Source organism: Lissotriton helveticus, chromosome 8 (assembly GCF_964261635.1).
Source record: "Lissotriton helveticus chromosome 8, aLisHel1.1, whole genome shotgun sequence".
In the NCBI taxonomy this organism is placed as follows: domain Eukaryota; kingdom Metazoa; phylum Chordata; class Amphibia; order Caudata; family Salamandridae; genus Lissotriton; species Lissotriton helveticus.
In genome coordinates this window covers 743,286,888-743,307,354 of record NC_136069.1, presented here as the reverse complement: position 1 = coordinate 743,307,354, position 20,467 = coordinate 743,286,888, and the positions used below count along the sequence as shown (strand labels likewise).

General features: G+C 42.4%; 1 protein-coding gene across 3 annotated transcripts in view; it reads right to left on the bottom strand.

Moving 5' to 3' along the window:
- Positions 1–9,995: 9,995 nt before the first annotated feature.
- The window catches only part of LOC144772896 (arylsulfatase D-like), a 547,027-nt gene continuing 536,555 nt past the window's right edge, over positions 9,996–20,467 (bottom strand). For all 3 annotated transcript variants that reach the window (XM_078657568.1, XM_078657569.1, XM_078657570.1), the window contains one exon: positions 9,996–11,257. In XM_078657568.1, coding sequence (XP_078513694.1) covers positions 10,908–11,257 — 350 coding nt within the window. In that variant the 3' untranslated portion in view covers positions 9,996–10,907. The remainder of the gene's footprint in view (positions 11,258–20,467) is intronic.

Below are 20,467 nucleotides of genomic sequence, written 5' to 3'. Positions count from 1 at the left end.
AGTCCACTCTTGCCAGTGTCATATTCAACAATATTTATTGCTTGTGTAAAGGCAATTTAGAGAGGCACTGCTACATCAGAAGAAATAAAAGTGATCAAGTGAATCAAGAAAAAAAGAAGAAAAGGAAAAATTGAAAAACACAATTATTAAGCATTCAGTCGTTGTTAGAAATTAAGTGCTGCTGGATATGGGGAGATGAACATTGTCCCTAGCATTAGATGTGTGATGCATCAGTTGGCTTAGGAGCTCCAGGTCTTGATCTAGGGGGAGCATGCATATATGAGGATACGGTGTTGGGCAGGAGAGCTGCGCATGGTGAACAGGGTTTAAATCTATCAGTGGTTCCTATTTATAAGCAGGGATGGGTATACAGACAGTTTTAAGTGATCCTTTGTGTTGTCTGTCTTGGGGGGGTTATTCAGTAGCAGTTGACGCAATGCGTGAGGAGCCCTTGGGTGAGAGAGGGTGTGACACATTTACAGACACCAACTGGAAGGTGAACAACCGCTTGTCTCAGCTCTAGGAGATCGGATACTTGCAAAAACCTCATAAGTCTTCCATTTCCTCAGCATTCAGAGCCATGGTTTCCGTCTTAGCCCAAACCATAAGTGTACCGCGCCATGCCTTCACTGGAGGAGGGTGAGGGTCCTTCCATTGGCCGGTAACTCTGGGGCATATTTATTAGAGGTGCAGGGAAGCACAGCAAGTCACCTTGCTGTACTGCCCTGCTTCAGTGGGAAAGGGCAGGAATGCATCCTATTAATCTGATACAACACATTCCTGTTTTTTCCTCTTGTGCTGGTGCCGTTTTGGCAGCCCAGGACCACCATGGTGCAAGGGTGCCTCCATTGCATTCTGGATTAGCGCACGTTCCTGCATAAAAACAATCCTGAGAGGCTTTTTCCTCTTTCTGTGAAGATTGATATTTCTCCTCATTATGCCTCACCTGGGCAGGCATAAGATTTTGGCGCATTCCCAGGTTTGCAAGTCCTTGTAAATCTGGGAATGTGTCAAAAACCCATTAGAGTTGCGTGGGAACACCCACCGCAACGCCCATGGAACAACCCCTTTGCGCAGAGTAAGGCAAAGCACTAATTTGTACTGCGTTGCCTTACTCCAAATTTGTAATGCCATTCAAAGCCACACTTTGCGTGGTTGTAATAAATCTAACTTAGAGGCTTGTGTCACACATGTACTACTTTGCGTGGTGCAAACGTGATGCAAGCCTCTCATCAATATGCCTATATGTGCTTAGCAGTAGAAATTGCAAGTCGAGGAAGCATACCCTTGCTCTGTCCTTGGTCATACATCCGTAAAACCCCAATGAGCTAAACTCCCAGTACATTGCGGCCAAACCGGTGGTCTGGCTCAGCTATGTGGTAAAGGATGACCAGTACCATGACAGGGACAAGCAGGCCCATAAATTGTGTATAAAAACAGTGCCTGCTGTCTGACAGCAATGGAATATGGCTCCAGCACCTGGGAAGAAATTGGTACATTAGGCTGGAGAAAGGTAGATTACTTTTGTGGTACTGCTACCTCTGTGGGGGCTGTTGGTGCTACTGCTGACCTTGTGGTTGCCAGAAAGGAGTTTCAGTCCTCTGAAGTGGATATGGGTGTTTGTATTGAGATCTGAAAAACTTCTTCTTATCTTTCAGACCAAACCCTTTAAGGTCTCTGAATCCACCTTCATCCTCTGCATCTTCTCACCTATGTGTGGGCCGAAAAGAACCAACACTGAGAATGAAAGGTTTAAGATATTTTGTTGTGCATCATTTTGGAATGAGGTGAGATAGAGCCGGGAGGACCTACTCAATGTAACACCGTGGCAAAATTCCACAGAAGCAATAACTGCGGAGTCAAAAGATGCTATCTTCACTTGGTTTGACACCAGCAGGTCATGAAGGAATTCCAGGAAACATTTCCTTCATTCAAGTCATCCACACACACCTTCATGGACTCACATGAGACAAATGTATAGCTGTATAGCAAGGCAGTTGCATTAGCCGATTTTTAGACCATGCCAACTGGAGTGTACATTTTTCTGCCCAAAACATTTTGCTTTTTGCTCTTCCTCTCCAGGGGCATAGGTGTTGCGAGGGCTCAAACAGGACTGTTGCTCACAGCAACTGCGACCGGTTTGGAGTCTGATCTTAAAAATACCTAATCTTGTCCTGGATGATTACATTTCTTTAATAATTACTGTGCCAATTTAGATGCCATCGGACACAATAACTTTTCATTTGTAAGCTCGACAAAAACAGGCCTGCATTGCAGAATATCAAAGAACATTAAGACTGATATCTGAGGTGTCTCCACAGGGATATCCAACTTCACCTCTCAACAATATTTCTTAGAATTTGAAAACAACATTCACTGGAGAGACTATATATGGGGAGGCAGGCGGTGATATCAGAACGTACAATGCAGAGTCTGTGACTGAAAAAGAGCCTACAAAAATTCTGAATATCTTGGAGATGTAGGGGCAGATTTACAAGCCCCTTGCGCCACGTTTACGCCGCTGTTGCGTGACGCAAGGCGGTGTAAACGTGGCGCATTCCGTCGCAGGAACGCCCCTGAAAAGTGACTCAGTGAAATCTACAAGATTTCACTGAGTCACTTTCCCAACGCTGATGCGTCAAAACCCTGCCCCTGCTTGAAGCAGGCGTAAGGCTTGACGCACCACGTTAATGATAGGGCAAGTTGGAAAAGTGCTGGAGTTGCGTGCCACACACAACACAACTTCAGCACTGCGCCAACTTTACGCCCAAGATGCGACACGCATCTGTTCATTCCTGTGCCATGGTGCGCCGCATTGTAATTGCGGCGCATCATGGGTGGCGCAAGGATGAACTTGCGTGCCGTATCTTTCCTGGCGCATCTCTGCCGATTTGCAGAGATGCGTCAGGCAACGTAAATCAGCCTCTTAATTTCTTTTATGCAGTGACATTGGCAAGTATGACGGAGGCAGAGATGGTGTTATAGCTCTAGCCGGAGGTACAATAACCTTTTTAAGAAACCAAACCGGCTTACTTGTATAGTACAGGTGAAGGTTTTAGGAGAATTAGGATTTTCAGAGAACAGAACAATGATAGCTAGAATCAGATACCTCTGAGGAGATTCTGGGGAATGGTAAATTCTGTTAGAGACTATTCCTTTTGATGTTGATATGTGGGTCTCCTATGCCTATTCCTTTTCCTGGATTCACCCTTGGAGAGTCCTTAGAGTCCTTAGTAACTGAGAATGGAGGCACAATAGAAGGAGCCCATACATTGGCTGCTTTGTGGCAGTCGTTGGGTTCCCTGATCTTCTGCTTCTTAGGTAATCCACCAACTTATCTCTGATGTGAAAGATCTTACGATCTTTCAGGGTCCAAATGGACATTTTCTGGCAGACGGAGCCATCCACCACAGTAGGGGAACTCAGGAGACAGACTACACACAAGGCATGTGTGTCATATGCTGTATTTGTTGCTCTACGGCTTGGACACGTTGACCCAAAGAGATGGCATCTTCTTGTCAAAAATGGACTGGAAAAGGAATATTTCTGTCAGGATGAACTCAAAACTTTAGAAGGCATTGAGCAAAACATCACAGGAATAGAAACGAATGTTTAGAGCCCCACCAGAAGATGGGATAGGAAAGGTTGTTAGATTTTTAAAGGGTCTGTTTACTTATTCCTTAAGTCTTCTGGTCTTCTGCCTGTATCACTGTATTTCCTCATGTTTTTACTGTTAATTCAATGCAGCATGCAGACTTACTGTGGTGAAGAGGTTTTATTTCCTTGTTCTATTGTTTTAACCCCTACCGCGCTACCGCGTTTTCCCGCTGTGCGCTGAAAAAAAAATGGCTTGATCGTGACAAAGCCAGCTCGTCATCCGCGCAGCGCAGGTAACGCTGATGACGAGCTGGCTTTGTCATCAGCGCCGAAGGGGTTAAATAATTAAATGGAGCACGAAAGAAACTTGAAATATGGTAAATTGACGTAGTGACAGCTCCCCCACACAGAGCAATCAACAAAGATCCCATGATGCATAACTGTCCTTCCATTTTCTCCTTCTCTGTTGTCATGGCAATACCCACGCATATGGAAACTTGGGTTTTCTATATGGGTAAACCCTCGAAAAGGGTAAGGGCACAGAGGGAGTGTATACCACTGAGGGTTCTAAACGTATTAGAACCACAACCCAATCTTTAAAACGACAAACGTTAGTGGCCCACCTAACTTTAATGGACATGAGACAGGCAGTTTTTAAATGTAACTAAAGCATCATGAGGTAGCATACTCATTTACAGACAGCACATTTTCCGTTGAAAAGGCCACTAAATGTCTACAGACATGTAGTTTTACTAATAAAACTACAATGCACACAAATGATAATGTGTGGAAACTGGGTGTCAGTGAATCATTACCATTTGTGCATCACCAAATAATGTGTCTTGATGTGTTTTGATCCTATTCAAATATTTGTTCACATCACAATTCAGAATTACAGCAAACTGGGCATCATTTTTGCTTTCCTAACTACTGAATGTGTACAGCTTATTTTGTTGTGTGGCACAAAAATAACATCCTTCACCCTTTCCTGTCACACACCTTATACTCCAGCAAGACTGCAACAAAATACTTGGCTTTTCTTTCTCTGACTGTAAAGTGAGTGGACTTGGTGAACACAAATACTCATGTTGAAATACATTCAACAATTTGTCTGAAGACATAGCTGACATTTGGCCTTTGTGTTTGGAGTGCAGCAAATGCTAAAAGATAAATACAGAATTTAAGGCATATTTATTTATTGCTTACACTTTGCGACTGACCCAGTTTGGAAAACACTGCTCCAGATGATTGCCTGATATATAGATGTGGCCAGAATTGGAAGCATAAAATCCAAGACTGATTTCACAAACACATATACAGTCTGAAGATAACCGTTGTCAGTTGTTGGGAGAAATGTATCCCTGGAAGAGCCAAAATAGGTGGGATTCAAGAAGATCCTTAGCAGAAGTTGCTCTTGAAGTCACACACAGATTGCCACAGGGATTCCAGTAGGCATCTTCATGAGTCTGTCAACTGGCTTATTGAGATAATATACAGTACAAGATCCAAGAAGGGACCCACATTAAAACAATTGTCATTGAGGTGGTGTAGTGGAACCAGTTCTGCAGAAAATCAACTACAATACATCACAACAACTTCAGAACGTCCTAAATGCATTTAGACTGATATTTTGCAACTTCAGAGGACTCATTAACACTAATTCTTGTCTGTGTTACTGTGAACAAAGGCTATTTTAAACTCCACTATTTTATTTACAGTTAGATTAGAATTATTCAAAATAAATTTTGATCGCTTTATCCAGTTGCCTTCTTTGTGTGTCATGTTTCTTATTAAATATTGATCCTTAACATGGTGTGAACACTACAAGTTTCTTGGGTTGTATGTTAAACACTTATATGGTGGCTTATTGCACAAACACCACACACATTCTTACCAAAGATGACTAAGGGTACATTTTATGAAACACGTTTACCTATGAGGAATCCCCTCTTGGCAAAACGGGAGCTGAGTCATTGCTTGCATTAAGACTGTGATCTCTCCCACAGCCAACAAGGGGCACATTCCTCCATGAGAAGTATACATAAATGGAGATAATTCCCTTTTTGTCTTTGGCTTCTATCTCGCTTTTCTCGAGCAGGGAAGTCTAGCAGCCACTTCTGGATGTTTAAGGACATATAAGATCAACATATTAGAGTTCTGCTGCATTTCTACGTACAGTCTTTAAGCTTGATTAAATCGTACTAGGAAAGGAGCATAAGATATGTCAAGTCTGTTTCACCACTAACTGAGCATCTTACTACTAAACACATCTATGCAGGTTTGGTATACTACACTCAAATGATAAAGAGTAATAAGAATCTGAATCCAATGGCATGTTACAGTGAGGGGAAATCAGAAAGTAAAGATCTGTAAAATGTGTTGCACATAATGTTCACATTTTGCATTCTCGTCTAATTAACCAACCAACAAGGCTAAAAGGCTGGTCTACAGATACAAATATTTTAAGTGATTTTTTAGTGAACTATAGCAGCAGAAATTCAGGTACCCTCTGTATGAATGCAATATGAGATTATTTACAAGGATTAGATTGATTATTTCAATAGAACTGTCTTTTGACAATGTCATCAAGTGCTCCTCTTCAGTTTGGGCCTCTGTTTTAATAAAGTATGAAGAATAAAAATGGCAACATATGACAAATTGTGCAACAAAAAAGAAACACATGAATATAAAGTTTGACCAAATCTGTGCAATATTAGGCAGATGTGTGTCACTTGCGGATTGCAAGGCTTGTCTGCCCCCACAGATGCGCAAGAACGAGAGGTTGAGAGTCATGTTTGGCTACAACAGACCCCAACTGTAAAGGAAACCATTCTCCTGGACCCGAGATTTTCAGGGACAAGGGCTAACAAGTAGGAGGGGAAGGAGCAAAAGCCCCAAACAACACACACCAGCAAGCAGGTGGAGTGGATGCTCTAGGTATGTGACACCCTACATGTGCATGGATAGGTGGCAATGGCCATTTGAAGCTCTGCATGTATATATGTGCACAGAGAGACTACATCAGACATTTGATGGTTTACATGCATATAAAGAGGTTTCAATGGGCACCTGAAAACCTACATGCCCATTGTGGGCACTTGACTGTAACTACTTGATTACAAACAAGTTAACACAGAAGACTTTTGGCCTGATGTGCGTACAATGCATTTGGTAAAAAGGGTCACAAGCTGTGTAACAACTTTTACTGATGCATTGGTATTTTCCCAACTGACCTATCTACTTAAAGGTTGGTTCACAAAATACCGAATTGTAGTGATTTACAGTTTGACCTACCTTATCAATAAAAATGAGGAAGGTCACAAACTGCTATTCATTACGATTTGTTGCCATCACACGTATGTTGGCCTAATGGGATCAGCACACCTTCCAGGTCTGTGGTTGCTTTAAAATAAGGCAACCATTTTTTGAAAATGCAGCTCCTTAAAGGAAAACAGGGCAAGTTTGCAAATGGGTTACCACATCCTTTGAGGTGGGTTTTAGCATTTGCAAATCCTCTGATTTATCAAATCAGAGGGTTTGAGAACACTAAAACCCTTTGTACCTCTGGCCCTAAATTAGTTTTAAACATTATAGGTTAGCACCAGAAAAGGGAGATCATTTTCAGCTTGTGTTTCACATGAGTGAAGGGTCTGGGTACATGATGGTTAGGAATTGCAATTTGAGAGTTACCCTTCAGCATGTCATGTTCTGACTTTGCATTTAGGACAGCAGTTGGACATATGAGGGTATATGTGGTTATTCGATGGCTCATACCATGCTGTATCATGTTGAATGCAACTGTTGGACTTGATCCTTTTTGCAAGGTCACCCTCCGCTTTTCACCTTCTGTTGCTGAAATCATTTTTGTCTGCATTGTGCACCTTACTACTGCGAACCAGTGCTAAAGTAATTGTGCTCTCTCCTTCAAACATGGTAAAATTGGCTTACAGCTAATTGGCTCATGTAATGTATTTGTAAGTCCCTAGTAGATGGCCCTACATTATCCAGGGCCTTTAAATTAAATGCTACTAGTGGGCCTGCAGCACTCATTATGCCACTCACTAAGTAGCCCTTTAAAACATGTCTCAGGCCTGCCATTGCAGTCTGTTGAGCAGTTTTAAACTGCCATTTCTGCCTGGCAAAATAAACCTTTTGCCAGGCCTAAACCTTAATTTGTAATACTTTTAAGTCACCCCTAAGATAGGCCCTAAAGGCTCACATGGCAGGGGGCATTGTATGTTAAAAGTGAGACATAGGTTTCTAAGTTTTACATGTCCTGACAGTTAGCGACTCAAAGTCTTTCACTATTGTAAGGCCTAGTTATTCCATTGACTAACACTGCATTACTGTAATAAATTTAGTAAGTGTTGACTTTATATCAGAAGAAGAAAAAGATATGCTGTTTACATAATTGTAATGTAAAAACCTCTTTAATGGTGAAGTCTGATTTTAAGATACAATTTTCAAAATGCCGCATAAAGAAAATTGGCATTTTCCAGTCTCAACCATTTGTGCCTTTTGCCAGTGTCCTGGACACATACCTGTGAATGGCTCTGCTGTTGGGGTTTGTGTATTACTTACAGAAAGTAACACAAAGAGAGCTTAGGTGTGGACAGATGGGCAATCCTAACACAATAACTAAGGAGGTGGCTGTGCGAAGCCCCACTTACACTTCGGGGGCTTTTGCCTCCTACACACAGAAAGGAATCTGACACCAGGCTTGAACCAGGTGAAAATCATGAAGTGTCGGCTCTTTGTGACCGTGCATGGGCCTGATCTTACGACAGCTCTGCCTCATGTGACAACCACCAATTCAAAGACCTGCTGTTCGTATCAACTGGGAACACCACTGATGAACGGCAATGCCAGATCTGAACTTTGCGCCACAGAAACAACAGCCTGTGACGTTATGCCTGCTCCTCATAGCCTCCTACAACGTGAATGGAATGCTTCATGCCGGATTTAGGAGACAAATTTTCAATGAGGCTAACCTGGTCATTGTAACCGACCCATGCTCCACCGAGGTCAGCCTGAACTTGTGTCTCTCCACTGGTCTAGCATGACTGAAAGTGCGGCTTTGTGCTTTTAGGCGTCGTATTTTCTAAAAACCTTAATACTGAATATTTCAGGTTCTAGTATAATAGTCTTTATTAAAATTTACTCTGTCTAAATTGGTTTAATAGTTTTCTCACATTGTTCTCACTTTATCATTGTTTGCAGGGCTGACTCTAGGGTGGTGCGATCAGTGCCACCACACCGGGTGCTGACTTGGGGTTGGGGGACCTTTTTGCAAGTCTATTATCATTTAAAAAGCAGCTGATGCTGCGTTCCTGGCTTCCGGCAATTTTCTGGCATAAATTAAAATGTCAAGATCACTCTGGTGATTAATTGTCTGGCCTAGAATGAGAAGGAGGTTTGTCTAGTGGTAGTTTTGACTCATCCAAAGATAGAGAGGAGGGTTAAAAGGCCTGCTGCTAAGAATGTGTACCATGAAGATAAAGTGCATATAATGTAAATAGGCCAGAGTTACTGTTTCTGTAAGAGAGCTCCTTTTGTTATGTGTTGTTTGGAAGTCAAAATCCTACTATAGAACATCTAGCGATTAACTGTCATCAAAGAGCTGCAAGTAAACTGCAAGGTATATGTTGGAGCTATATGTATTTTGCAGAGTTTTTCATTATCCTAATCTTGCCAAAAGGGTTCATTTGGATAGAAAAAAAATCTTATTATTAAAGAGAACCCCCAACAATGGTGTTACATTTTAAATTCAGAATTTGTGCTTCTCCAGAATAAGGATTCTTAAACTAAATTGCCTACCAGTATCGATGACATATTACTCCTACACTACACCTTGTAGTCCTGTCTGATGTAACATTTCCAATCCACTGATTTACACACATATGATTATTTCTGTGCAATTTGTGTGTGATGTAAAGTGCTTTGACAACTTACACTGCTATGAGTGGTGCTATAAAACTAAATGAACCGAGAGAAAGTGGCTATGGAGACTTGAGGGGCACTGCTAAAGGGTGTTAGTGAGGGAATCCGTGGCACAGGTGGTCTTTGGGGGAGCGCCAACAGACTTTGTCGCATAGGGGGCCACCAGTGTTAAAGCCGGCTCTTATTGTTTGTGTGCTGCATAAATACTTTACACATTGCCTACAAGTTAGGTCTGACTGCTTTTGTGTCAAGCTACCAGGGAGTTAAGCACATGTTAATTTAGTGACTTTTGTGGTTTACCCTGACAAGGATTGTGGTTGTTCCCTCAGTGGGGCTTCTGCCCCTCTCAACCAATAATCAAATGTCTTGAAGCACTCATACCATATCATGTCAGCACATTAGTACATGTATAAGTTGAGGTATTACGTATAAGTTGAGGTATTACGTACTTCAGTAGCTTTTCTTTTGACATTTTATTAATCACGCAAATATTGCACTTTTTTCTTCAGTTTATTTTCTTCAGTTGTATCACATTCTGTAAGGCCACTATGGAAAAAGGCAGCATAAACACTTTATTGAACCTCATCAATGACTAAAGTAACAGGATCATTTACTGGGGTGGGGTCTGGATCAAAAGCCACATGATGCTCCTAATGGCTTTTTTTTGTAAACCAGTGTCCATGATCCAAGCTGTTTTACTTTTTTTAATGTATAATATTCATATTTAGCTTGTAACAGGAACTTGAATAGACGTAGAACGATGTTAGGCATGTTCCCCCACCCTCTGCCAATTCATAAATTCGGTAAGAATTTAAGGCACTCGATTAAATCAGATGTAAAAAGCCAATAGAGCATAGAACAATATCCCCAAAAAGGAAAACAAATATACTGAAATTACGTTTGCAAACAACGTGGATTGCCTCGATGTGACTGGTCATACACACTAACAGCTCAATTAAAGTAATTAGCTTGAGTGGATCTGGCTATGAACGGATATGTAGAAAAAAATTAATGCTTGAGAGACAAAGCCAAAATAATTTCAGTAGTTTGATAAACGTACATTAAATATTACAAGCATTTTTAAAGGTGGCATGAGAGTCTGAAATAGCAAGATAAATAATGGAATAATGGAATGTACATAATTGAGAGAAATGAGAGGAAGCAGTTATGTTAAGAAGAGTAACGGAAACGTATTTCATGGTTTGTAAAAATGGAGCCAGAGTGGGAAGGGCCAAAGAGGGGGAAAAAATAGAAAACTTAATCACAAACATGATAATGTCCCTGAGTAAATACAATGAATACTGATTGTTTATGACACACCATGAAGTGCACAGTTTTAGTTGAAAAAAATTAAATTTACAAATGCTCATTTAGTTGTTTGAATTATGATCCTCTTTGTCGCACCAGCACATAGGAAATACCCCACAGCATGGCTGTAGCCATGGTTTCCATACATTCTTGAAACCATGCAGCTGCTGTGGAACTGGTGTTAGTGTGCTCCTATGTTGGCTCACTGCTAAGTCTATAACACTTAGAAACATAGCATCAGGCAACAATGGATTTTCCTCAGACGGATCTCTGGAAAGGTCAAATAGCAATGGGGGATCATGAAGGATCACATTTTGTCCAGAGCAATGGCACAGGCCTGTTGCATAACAGGCTTCACTGCCTTCTGGAGAGAAGCTTGGAGTCATATAGTGAATCTTCCACACAGTGCCACCTAGTAAAGAAAAATATATAAAAGTATATATAAATGCCAAATTTCAAACTTGACTACTAGATAACAATAACACCATAGTGGGAAAAGGACACCAACAACATGGAGAACTCTGAGCAAGGATAAAACCTACATGAAATTGGCTAGTGGGGGAGGGCGTGTGAGTGGCTGTAAGTTTACTTGAGCATTTGCAAAGCCACTAAAATGCCCAAATCAAGATCAAGTACTCTGCAAACAGAGACAAATCACAGGACCCCTAGCTCAACAGTAGGAGCACATGCTAGATTCAAAGCTTAACTCTGCTAGGTTCTAAGGAGCACATGTATCAATAAACAGAACTGCAATAAAATACTTTACTGTTTATTAAACAATAGTTAAATAAATGTATATACATATATCAATTAAAAGCTACAAAAATACTTGTGCAGACACAATGATACACCTCAAGTACGTCGATAAAAGTAAATGAGGAACTGTTATATAGGCTTTGTATTGAAATTCTTGGATATCTTTCAGAGGGTGGTCAAATGTTTAAAAACATTTCTAACTCATCTAATGTGCTTTTTGAGCGGAATCAGGAATAATAAACAGGCCGAGGAGCAAGTGCACCTAAATTGCCTGAAGATAGGGTTGGCACCTGTTTATTTATTTGTAGGTTTTATATAGCGCGAACAAGACCCTTGTGGTATCAGAGCGCTTAACATGTCAGATGTGGAAAACAAGAGTAGACAAAGCAAACAAAGCTATAAGTGAATCGGACATACAATACCCATAAACGTAAAAAGTAGCGAAAAAACAATGTGGCTATCATTGGCATCACAAATGCATGGAGATGATGGAGGGAGCGTTGAAACTTTTCAGACACTCAGAGAGTTGGGGCCAGGGGATATTCTAGGGCTAATAAGCAGAATCTATATGTGCTGTGTCCAGGCCGAGTCTAGTTGAAGAGCCAGGTCTTCAGTGTGATGCAGAACTTAAGTAATGAAAGGGTAGCTCTTATGTGAAGAGGCCAATCTGCTCACGCTTGATGTCGGACAATGGCTCTGCAACTCAGCAAGGGCTATTAGGAGCACTCCAAAAAGGTTTGGCCATGTGAAAAAAGCTCCAGGCGAATAAAAGTACCAGGAGAAGCTGATACAAGTTTGCGGGGCCTACACAGTGGGGTCCTACAGCTAACATCATCAAAGATTTCACACAGAAGCAGAATCCCCAGAAGCAGAATCCCAAACCAGTTCCACAATTTTGGGTCGGTGAAGCAGAAATTCGTAGCTAAAAAGTGTTTGGCAATGAAAAGTGTCAATTGGAGGAAGGCACTGGCTTGAGATCCAGGAAAGAGCAACTTTCCTGTGTCGTTTTGATAGTCTATTGCAGACAAATCTTCAGTATTAAAAAAGAGCATATATTTATGAGTAATATTTTTTTTATCAGAAACCAGGTTTCTTCTGTTTATAAAATCTACAGCTCTTTGTGCAAAATGTGTAGAGGCTTACACATTTTGAATTTCTTGAGACCTTCCTGCAAAATGACACCAATGTCCTTGACTTATGACGGTAAATTTAACTCAGCCCAGATGTGAGATCTCACTGTAAAAGAGGTTAATCGAGTTCCCTCTAAGGAGCCTATTACGATATTAGTCAAAAAGGCTCCGAATGGCATTTGGGTCGGCCGAATCCGATTTGGAACCCGTCTTTCCGACGGATTTGGAAAACCTTCTGTGCGACTGATTACGATAGTCGGAAAGCGTTCGAACTTCCCACCTCAGATCCGACTCGGTTCGGAACAGCATTCTGAGAAACCGCGTCCTTCAGAGTAGATTCTACAGGTCTACGGATACCATTTCCGACCGACATATTACAATGACAGATTTGGACAGCCTTTCCTAATCGGTTGCTCCAACACTGTTTGGCTGTTGGAACCTGACTTTGGGGGCCTGTAGGAGATCCCACTTAATCCAGGGCCTTCTGAATGGAGCCCGTGGGGGTACCCATGGGTCCCCTCTCTCAGACCATGTACAGTGTGGCAGGCATGAGGTGCCTCCCACAGGGTGCACGATTTCCCCCACCCACCCCTTTCTTCAATGGGGGCCTGTGTATTCGGTCGCAACACAGGCTCCCATCGTAATCAGTTGACCGGACTCCCTGAATCTGATTAGGTAGGAAACAATTCTGAGACCGATTGGGTCGGAATGCTTTCCGACCAACATTGTAATCGTCCCCTAAATGTGGATTCCTTCAAGAAAGTCGACGTACAAGAAATATGCAAGAGCCTTATTAAAAAGGGAAATCCTCATCACCCATGGACAAGTGCCCAACTTTCATGAGGGAACAAAGAGCTTTTTCTGATCACTCTGTTCAGGATGTGTGGTACCTGCTTAATTGAAAAAGCATGAATATCATACAGCTTTTCAAACATCTCACCTTTTCAGAGTATAAACCAAACTAATTTTGAGCCAAAATGTAAAATCACTCAGATTACCAATGTATTAAAGGTGAAGATCCTCAATCAACTTCAAGCATTTATGGAGGTAGGGGAGCTGTGGGACAGGAGACAGTCAGGTTTCTGTAAATTTCACAGTGTTCAAACAGTGCAGGGTTATGACATAATAAAAACTCTTATAAATCCATGAATTGGCAGGTTAGTATTTTATTGGACTGTTAGACCTGGCCCCTTGGCGTGAGTCTCCCTTCCACTTTTTGCTGATGTGCCTCAGATGTTTTGCTGGTGTTCGATGCTCAGGGCACTGCGCCACGGCCAATCCGTGCCGCAGTGCAAGTGCTCCCAATGTAAAGTGTATGTACAATTGATTTCCACGATTGGCTTATTTGGTTTACTGTCAGTCCCCAGTAACGTGCACGAGGAGTGCCGGGGCTTGTAGATACAAATGCTGCTAGTGGCCCTGCAGCGCTGGTTGCGCCACCCACAGAAGCGGCCTCGTAAGACATGACTCGGGTCCGCCATTGCAGACCCCGCGTACAGTCCCGTACTGTCACGCTGACTGCGCAAGTGCCCACACTTGCCAGTCCCTGAACCTTCCCTAACCTCCATATCAGTTGCCCCTATGGTAGGCCTACGGGCAGGGTGCATTGAAGCGTAAGGTAGGACAAGCCTAGAGTGTGGCATGTCCTCATAGTGAATTGCCGCCCTTTTCGTTCTTCACTATGGAAGGGCTACCGGTTCTCGTAGGCCAAGATGAGCTGTCGGAACTATTACACGCTATAGTCCCGGCAGACTCAGGGAACACGGTAGCATGTCGAGTTTAGTATGCCTGAACTCAGAATAATAAAATACTTCCTTTAGTAGGGTTTATTTTAATACCCTGTGTTTGCAAATGCTACTTTTAGAAAGATAGCCTTTGCGCACCTAACTATTTAGCCCGCCTCTGCCAGGATGTGTATCTGTTGTCTGGGTTTGTGTGAGTGACAGGGCTGGGAGATTCCCGGGGACAGTTGGGACCCCCAGGTGGTAAATAGGGTGCTTGCACCAGGATGGGTGGGCGGAGTAGTCCTTGACTGAGTAGGGTTGTGCTCCACCACCACAGCTTCCTGTACACAGAGTACTCCAGAACCGGGTTGAACTAGGCTCAGGCCCCCTGGCCTGCAAAGACAAAAGAATCGCAGTATAAATATAGGAGCTCCGCTCCTTACAAATCAGATCCAGTTTTGACCACGACGAACCTCTGCCTGACTAGAAGGACCAAGAGAAGCTGAAGGACGGAAACCGGTCTGAATCCTGTAGGACTGGCCTGCAGTGGTGCCTTGCTGAGAACGGAGAGGAAAGGACCAGAAAGGACTTTGTAGACTTGTGTCTGAAACAATCTCCAAGGGCTTGATCGAGAGCTTGCCCCCTGAACGGAAACCCACGACCATTGGGTTCTATCTGCTTGTGCCCGTCTGCTGTTGGGCCTTAGTTCTTATTCCCTCGCCGGAGTTGTGACTCGGGTGCCTTCGCCCCCTCCCAGGTCGTGACAGCTCGGAGCCTGGTCGCCCCGCCGTAGAGAGTCCGCTCATCCCTGAGTCGCTCTCCGATTCAGTGCCGGGCCGCCCGCTCTCCTGTCACCTCGCCGCTAACGGAGCGCGTTGTGCACCTCTCATCTTCTCCTGCCGGAATCTGCACGGAGCGCATTCCATAGCCTCGGACGGTCCGTACGTCGTAACGTACCCGACTGTCTCGCTTTGCCCTCCTGCATACCAAGACCCGTGCCGCACCTCAAGAAAGGCCTCCCCGTACAGTGGTATCGGAAGCCTGGTGTTGCACCCGTCTGCCGTAGAATGTGACGCCCCTCGCAGATCCACGAGTACGACCCAGCGTGCTAAGAAGTAGTACACCCCGCAGGCCTGAATGGCGCCTCGCCCCGTGAGCTGCATCGACCCCTGATCGCCGCAACCCTCCACAGTCCTGCTCCTCCACCTCGCACCTCGAGGAGGACCTGAGCCGGAGAGATCCTCTGGAGAACCGTCAGCCTCGTTCGGAGTCCGCCCTCACCAGCCGCGCCTGAAACGCCTCAGACTTCCACAAGCAAGGTACACGTGAACTCCGTCCCTAGCTCACATCGGATCCAGGGTCCGCAACGTTCTTATTTCCCTGTCATCGTACCTTGCTGAACAACGAGCATTGAAAGACTAAATATTGCCTATTATAATCTGGTGGCCTCGAATTGCTAAACGTTATACGGTCTTGTGATAATCCTGCTTGAATCTATCTTTTATATAAAGTATACGTATTTTTGATACAACTACACGACTGGTGTCCATTTGTGGTGGGTCAGTGGGTTTACTGTGTGTGATCATAAATGCTTAACTTACTATCGCCCTGAGGATTAGCCTTGTCTGCTCGCGCCACACTACCTAGAGGGTGAGCAGGGGTTATTCGAAGGAGTAGTTCCCTTACCCTGACGTGGGGCTGAGGGTCCCTGCTTGTCACGAGTGCATACCTGTGCCAACCAGAGACCTCCGGTTCCAACATGGACCCACCGCCTGCTTTTAATATTGTATATTATCAGTGCTTCATTGGTATACAGAAGGCGCCCGACCTCGGACCTGGGGATCTGGGTTTGAGTCTTGGTAACGACGCCAAACATCCTGTGATTCTGGGCAAAACACTAAGGGCCAGATGTAGGTGGCCATTTACCGACCGGTAAATGGGTTATTGGTATGTAGGGGGCTAAATTTACCGAATCGGTAAAATACCGAATCGGTAATTTTACCGATTCTGTAACTTCGGGATGTAGGTGGGACTCTTCAGAGTCCCTAAGGCCTTACAGATTCGGTATTTTACCTACCCAATCAAATTGGGTGGTAAAATACCGAATCCAGGTGTGCATGCACATGTGTGCATGCACACCTATGCCATGTGACAGACAGACATGCCCTTAGGGCATGTCTGTCTGCCACATGGCACACATGCCAGTATTTGGGGTGCTAGAGGGTGTCAAAGTGACACCCCCTGCACCCTTGCTGGAATCGGTATTTACCGAATCGGTAAATACCGAATCGGTAAATACCGATTCGGTAATGCCCATTGATTCCTATGGGCTTCAATGACCATAGGAATCAATGGGCATTACCGAATCGGTATTTACCGATTCGGTAAATACCGATTGTTACAGAATCGGTAATTCAATTACCGATTTTTCCTACATCTCCCCCCTTCTATTTTACCGATTCATAAATACTGAATCGGTAAAATTCGGTATTTATGAATCGGTAAAATAGAATTACCTACATCTGGCCCTTAATCTCCCTTTGCCTAACAAAAATGAATGTGTGTCCTCATGTAAGGTAACTGGTGCTATGTAAAGCGCTCTGATGCCTGATTCAGTTCGGGTCAAGTTCGTGCTATATAAAACTCTGCAAAAAAAAAAAAGATAAATTAGGTTATTAGTGGAGAAGGGTGGAAACCCTACTTAGGTAACAACCACAATCCTTGTCAGGGTGTTGGAGCTGGGCCTCTCTGCAGGGTCATCCCCAAAGGTTTAGCCTCCTGTTCTCTGAACCAGTTTATGTTGGCTTTTAGGACTATATGCACTTTAGCACTGATAACTAGTGCTAAAGTGCTTTTTCTCTCTTGTTTAAACATAGTGAAATTGGCTTACACTATGCAGGCCCATTTAATTGTACATCACTATTCAGATGGTACTACATGAACCCAGGGCCTGTAAATTAAAAGCTACTAGTGAGCCTGCAATTCTCATTGTGCCACCCACTTAAGTAGCCCTTTAAACATGCCTCAGGCTGCCATTGCAGCTTGTGTGTGCAATTTTAAAAGGCCATTTCGGCCTGGCAAAATAATCGTTTGCTAGGCCAAAACCTCCCTTTTTTATACGGATAACTCACCTCTGGGGTAGATCCTAATTAGCCCATTGGAAATGGTTCAGTGTATTTAAAAAGATGGACATGTACTGTTATTTTTGAAATGTCCTGCTAGTAGAAAACTCTTACATTTGCTTTCCCTACTGCAAAGGCTTCTCTCCCACAGGATAACATTGGGTTACCTTATTACATTTATTAAGTATTAACTTTTGATTATGAGTAGGGAGTAATGTTGAGTTTGGTCTAAAGAATTGTAATTTAAAACCCTATTTAATGGTAAAGTCAGATATCAAATCACAATTCTGAAAATACCAGATAAAAAAAAATTCAATGTTCTTGTCCTATCCCTTTAGTGCCTGCAGCCTGTAGTTCGGGACATATGACCCTGCTGTAGGGCTTTGTGTATTTCTCCCAGACAGTGACAAAGGGCTTAGGTGTGGGCAAGATGAGTGGGTGTGGAGGTGTTCCTTGCCCCACTTGAACTACAATAGGGGTTATCTCTAGCACATACAAAGAAATCTAACACTAGTCTTTTGTCACCCTAAACTTCAACTTTTTAGAGCCTTGGAAGGGAAAAGAAAGAACTTTTCCGGACCATGTGGTTGTAACCTACGGGTTTCTCCCACTTTAAAAACAGTTGACTTTTTCAAGATGAACAGAAGGTTCAAATACAAATTTATCTCTTAAAATATGGGTTATTAACAGTGATGTATTACAAGAGTCAGATGTTTTGCTACCTGTTAATTGCTCTGAAGTTTTTCCTAGAGTAAATCTGAGAATTGAATCTTGACTTTCATCCATATACTAATGACCATGTGGTGATGGTTAGGATTAAACCCAGATCTGTTGACTGGGTGTGAGTGTATGATTGGTTCAGATGCTCCGTCCATCACCACCTCCTTTTGTACCACTTTGTTCGCCATAAGTTGGCAGGGTATGCTCCGACGTGAGTCCCTTGCTCACTTTGCCACTGGATTCAAGCAAGCCGGGCTGAAGACGGCTGAAATGCCAGAAACCGGTCCTCGGAAGCTTGTTTCCGGTCCAGGGAAGGCATGGCTTGGCAGTTCGGGCTGGACTGTTCCCATGAGGCACAGGGTCAGAACTGGGGTGGCAGAGTGGGCTAAAGAACGGTGATGGATTAAACCCAGATCTGTTGACTGGGTGTGAGTGTTTGATTGGTTCAGATGCTCGGTCCATCACCACCCCCTTTTGTACCACTTGGTTAGGATACTACCAGCAGTTAAGTCTGCGGGGGGTGATTCAATCATATATTGTCCTTCAAGGAGCAGACATTAAAGGTGGACAGTCCACTGATCATTGCTTACAGCTGGTTTGAACATTACACTACAGGTACTCACCTGTGAGCTGCAATATTCAATCACATCCATCACATTTGCAAGGTCCATATCAGCAACATAACATGCTGAAACTATGGAAAATCATTGCACAAAAGTATAAGGAGCTGAGTCTGGCGTATAAAGTTTCTTGGACAAACAAGCAGTCTAACTGCAGAGCCTTTTGTTGAGTATTAACCTGTTTATATAGCTAGGTGCCACAGAACCAATCAGGAATTGGATCCTATGGTGAAGAAATCCAAAGTAGGTTTTTGTTTGTTGATAGCTCCTGAAAAAATATAAAGTGGGTTGTTATATACCGGTAGCTCCTGAAAGCTCATGAATGGTACTAAATTGGCATTCTAGATAAAAAATATAAATTTAAGTTTAGAAATTTTTTAATACTAAGCTATTGACCAGCCCACAACAGGCCAACTTGAGGGAGTAAGCCATTGTCTTTCCTCTGCATTTAATGCTCTGGTTTACAAGAAGTACATTTCTGCCTATGTGTGGCAAATAATAGTATCAATTACAAACAAATAGCCAATGCTAATGAAGGTCCTTTAGGCAGGAAAGGGATAGGCATGAGGAGTATGATCATGGACAAAAGAGAGTAGATGGTGAAATGTGCAACAGCATGGGTAGAAGGTGTGAGGCAAGGAGCACAGAAATTATGAGAGAAGAACAAGTGATAAGATCATCTCTATCATTGTTAAGGAGCAGGTTAGACAGAGAACTGAATCAGAACTCTAAGAAGGAGGAGGGGATGGGGTAGAAAACATGGACCTCAGAGTGGTAAAAAGTCTAAATATTGAGTTTTTTATTTCGACCTACCGGAATATCGAGTTGCAAATATCGTAGGGAAACAATATCGAAATCACGAATATCGATGACCAGAATATCGACCAGAAGGTAAGAAATATTGTTTTTGTTAATTTTCGAAGTTAGTAATATCGATAGCAAAAATATTGATGTTACTAATATCAATATTAATATTAGTGTTATGAATTTTATTATGTATTTGATATGTTTGTGTTTATATATTTTGTTAATTATTGTACTAGTTTTAGAATATATGTATTACATTTTTAGAAGTTAGTAATAATTTTTTTAAGCAAATTATGCGTTTAAGTACCGTAGCGGGTTGTGGGTTTATAGGGGGATAGGGTGGGAAGTAATTTAATTATAGAAAATTATTTAAATTTTTTTTAGGAATTAGTAATTATTTTTTAATACATTTTGCGTTTTAGTTCTGTAGCGGGTTGTGGGTTTATAGGGGAATAGTGTAGGAAGTAATTTCATTGTAATTAAGTAATTATTTATTTTTATTTATTGGTATTGAGAATTAATTCATGTTAAATAATTATTAATTGGTAATTATTTTATTAATTGGTAGTTCATTTTTATTAATTGATTAATTGGTAATTGTATTGTGTTTTCATTTATTATTGAATTGTGTTGTGGGTTTATAGGGGGATAGGGTGAGAAGTAATGTATTGTATTTAAGTAATTATTTATTTGTATTTATTGGTATTGATAATTAATTTATGTTCAATAATTCTTAATTGGTA